Source organism: Vigna angularis, chromosome 4, assembly GCF_016808095.1.
Source record: "Vigna angularis cultivar LongXiaoDou No.4 chromosome 4, ASM1680809v1, whole genome shotgun sequence".
NCBI classification, from domain to species: domain Eukaryota; kingdom Viridiplantae; phylum Streptophyta; class Magnoliopsida; order Fabales; family Fabaceae; genus Vigna; species Vigna angularis.
The window spans coordinates 32,265,339-32,269,041 of record NC_068973.1 but is presented as its reverse complement, the minus strand read 5'-3'; the positions used below and the strand labels follow the sequence as shown (position 1 = coordinate 32,269,041).

Here is a 3,703-nt window from a genome sequence, read left to right as displayed (position 1 = left end):
GTTTGAAACTTTCTTTTTTACCTTTAATTTTTCTTCTTCTATCTTCAAATTTTATTATGATATCAAATATGTCATTTTCAAATATATATATATATATATATATATATATATATATATAATATTGTTTATCAAACATATTTATTATGGAATGTGCTGTTGATCCTAACATCTCAAAGTCATTTTTCAGAAGAAATTTCAAGTACGTTTATTATGGTAAAGGTGTACTCATTCAAACCTAGGCATTCACACTTCTGAATCACAGAATTAATTAAACAGTTCAAATCACTTCATTAAAAGCAAACACAGGGATTATGGACATACAACCAATTAGCATATGGTTCTTTTGATCAAGACATCAAGAAACCTAAAACACCAATTCCCAAAACCCAGAATACAAGGTCAAATAATATAATAACACATCCCCACTAAAAATTAATTAACACAAAACAAGACAGTATGAAGATAAGTTAGACCTAATAAATTATACCAGGGCAATGCTGCTCTCACCACCGGGTGGCTTCCGTACGCCACCTAGGTAGTCTCTTGCTTCTACCTTTCCATCAGCAAAGATGTTGCTGCCACTCATCTCTCGTAGTTTAGCCCCACTCAATGATTTCTCAGCAGATGAGGGTGCCACATCACCTTTGAATATGTCATTCCCAGAAAGTTCTACATATTTCTTGTCATAGATCTTCTTTGCTGTTTTCATTGGTTCCCCAGCAGCGTTGGTTTCGCTTTGATCTCCATCGGCCTATATACCAAGATAACACAAACCACTTATTTAAAGATGCCCAATGATAAATGCTAAACAAAAACATCATTGTATGCAATATGCATGAAGAACATCAACTCTACTTCCTTGTAAGATCATTGTAGTGACATATTTGTCTAAACAATGTATGCCCCCACCAAGCATAAGACCTATTCTCGTATACTGAAGGCAAATGGTGGTGAGTTCCCCCACCAATCCAAATTTTCTTCACTCACAAGAGATGGATATGGAACCCAATCTTGCTAAGGGGGAAGAGTGCTATGCCGACCAGAGTTGATTAACAGATGCACTCTTTGCCTTTATGTTTATTGAAGTATCCAAATTTTAAACTTCTCGGGAGAATGATAAAAATATGAAAAATATTCACCCAAATAATTCAAGGTTAGCAACTTAGAGTGGTGCATACATGACGTTCTCCAATGCCTATGCTCCCTTTTAACTCAAGTATGCGAGGAGTTATTGGACTGGGTTTGATTTCTGGTGGTGGAGCAAATATGTCATGACCGCTGAGCTCCTTGCACTTCGCATCAGAAAGTTGCTTTTTCAATATAGAGTCTTCACTTTCCAAAGTTCCACTTAGCTCACGCTGCTTGGCCACCTCGGGCAAGGAAGTTGGTTTTTTTGGAGAAATACTCTCCTCATCACCAAAGGAGATATGGCTGATTCCAGCAGTCACTTGCTTTAATTCAACAGTGAACAATAAAGCTCCAAGTTAGCAAAATTTAATGACTGACACAATATGTAAAAGCATCTGTGTTCACGCATGTTTAGACACACAAATATAAGTACCTGATACATACGTACTCCAGTCTTATTTGGGTTCGTACTGCCAGCTTCTGAGGGATCGTCTTCTCCATTGGCTACAAATATTCCACTACCAGTTATCTCCTTCATCTTATACTCCGAACAAGGCTTTCTGGAAATTCCACAACTAGATAATTTCAGGCGCAACACAGCAAAGTTGATCTAGGATTCATAATACTGCCTCCCGTCCTTTTAATAAGGACAGGAAGGAATATGACTAAAAATTTAAATTCATATTCATTTTAATTAAGTCTAGAATCATAATAAAGTAGGTACAAGAAAATGAAAAACACAAAAATATAAGAAAAGGAAATCAATGCTCTGTATTATACTTCTCTATTTTCAGGCAACCCCCAAGACTGGAACAAAGGGAAAGGGGATAAAAAAATAGACGAATAAATAGTGTTTTCTTCACTCTGAGACAATGTATAGTTGGAACTTTCAGTGATATGACCCGTTTCCACAAAAGAGTAATAATTGGTAGCTAACAAAGTGACGGTGAGGAATTAGAACACAGAATATGAATGTGCTAGAGTTGTGGGTTTTGCAGGGACAAGAGCGAGAATGAACATATCTTGAATTTAATTTCTCGTCACAATTCAAAAACAGCCTGATGTTGTAAATGTGACTTCCCCACACTAATGGTAGGAAATAGCTCAATTCATCAGTTCACTTTCTAAAACAAAGAATAAGACGTGGTGAAAATCAGGAGGAGCAAGAAAGCAAGGTTCAAAGATAGATCTGATAATCCAAATCCAACAAAATCAGTCAATCTCATTCGCCCCATTTTCAAACACCCGCTTCAATTAAAGGGGTCAATAATAAAATAAGATTGGTACCAAAAATAGAAACAAATTATTGATCATACATCAATGACAGAAACAAACGGTAAAAATATACAGAGCCACGCACAAATTGTGCATATCTTAGAGAAAAAAGAACTAGCCCCTTTTGGAATTTCAAAACAAGACCAAATGGGTTACAAATTTTAATAATAAAAAAAATTATGAGAGAGAATGGACTAGATCTCACCGTTTGTTTAAGCTCTCGACTTCTTCGTCGGTGACCTGACCCCCAAATACGACCTTCCTGATCCCATCGGACGGCTGAAATTCCCCAATAGAAGAAAAATAAATAAAGAAATTTTAACAGGAGCGAAAGAAGAAGGGTAGAAAATATACCTGGTGAGAACGAGAGGCGGAGGAAGGAGGAGGTGGGGAATCAGAAATAGGAGTTTCCGACCAAGTAAGCAGATCTGCGGTTGAAGTGTGTGGCTTCCTCACCGGAGTGCTTCTCTCCATATTGCTGAGTAATGCCCTGCTCGACCAATTAATCAAACCTTATTAGCTATCACTCATTCCTCCATCCCTCCATCTCCAGTCTACAAAATCTCCCAATAAAACAAAACACAAGAAATGACAACAAGAAAATGGAAGGGGGGACCGTGCCTGTTCCTGGGTGCCCGAGGTCGTTATGTTAATCTTCAGCCAACAAATGACGACGATGACCTCCCGATCTCCAAGATTCTTTTTGTTTGCTCAATGGTAGAGAGGAACACAGCAGAAAGTAAATTTATTTATATATATAAGGGCAGGTAATCTTAATGGGTAGAAAAAGAGACTGGTGTGTAGAGTAGTACAAACAAAGTAGAAGCTACTCCTCTTCTGTTTCAAAACAAAGCAAACGCCAACCAAGCATACACACTTTCTTATATAACCCTTCCGTTATCTTTCTTTCAACTTTTTTTTTTTTTATTTTCTTGTTAATTACCATTTACACTCTCTCTCTATTTTTGAATCTCAAACAACCCTTGTATATTTGTATTTTGTAACTAGGGACTGTAAGCATGTGCGCCGCATGTACCGCCACATGTCGGTTGTTACAAGGGAGCACAGTAATATTACTTCTTTGCCCTTATCGCAAATGCTACCTTTTTTTTTCTTTTGTTTCCCTTCTTTAGCAAATCACCCACCCACTTTGTGATGATGATGATGAACTCGATCGATCTTACCTTTTTTTTATTTATTTCGTACTAAATTTAGTCAAAGATTAACCACATAAGCGAACTGCTACTGAAAAGCATTGATGTAAAAGGGAAATAATGTAACATTTATGGATTTGATTATG

The 3,703-nt window shown here is 37.0% G+C and overlaps 1 protein-coding gene across 1 annotated transcript; it reads right to left on the bottom strand.

The window, feature by feature from the left end:
- Window positions 1-264: 264 nt before the first annotated feature.
- Window positions 265-3,259, bottom strand: LOC108332165 (uncharacterized). The gene is made up of 6 exons (XM_017567334.2): window positions 3,025-3,259; window positions 2,758-2,893; window positions 2,609-2,682; window positions 1,562-1,688; window positions 1,179-1,451; window positions 265-751 (listed from the first exon to the last, which is right to left on the bottom strand). The coding sequence occupies exons 2-6, from the start codon at window positions 2,875-2,877 to the stop codon at window positions 482-484; spliced, it is 864 nt and encodes a 287-aa protein (XP_017422823.1). The 5' UTR covers window positions 2,878-2,893; window positions 3,025-3,259; the 3' UTR covers window positions 265-481.
- Window positions 3,260-3,703: the final 444 nt, after the last annotated feature.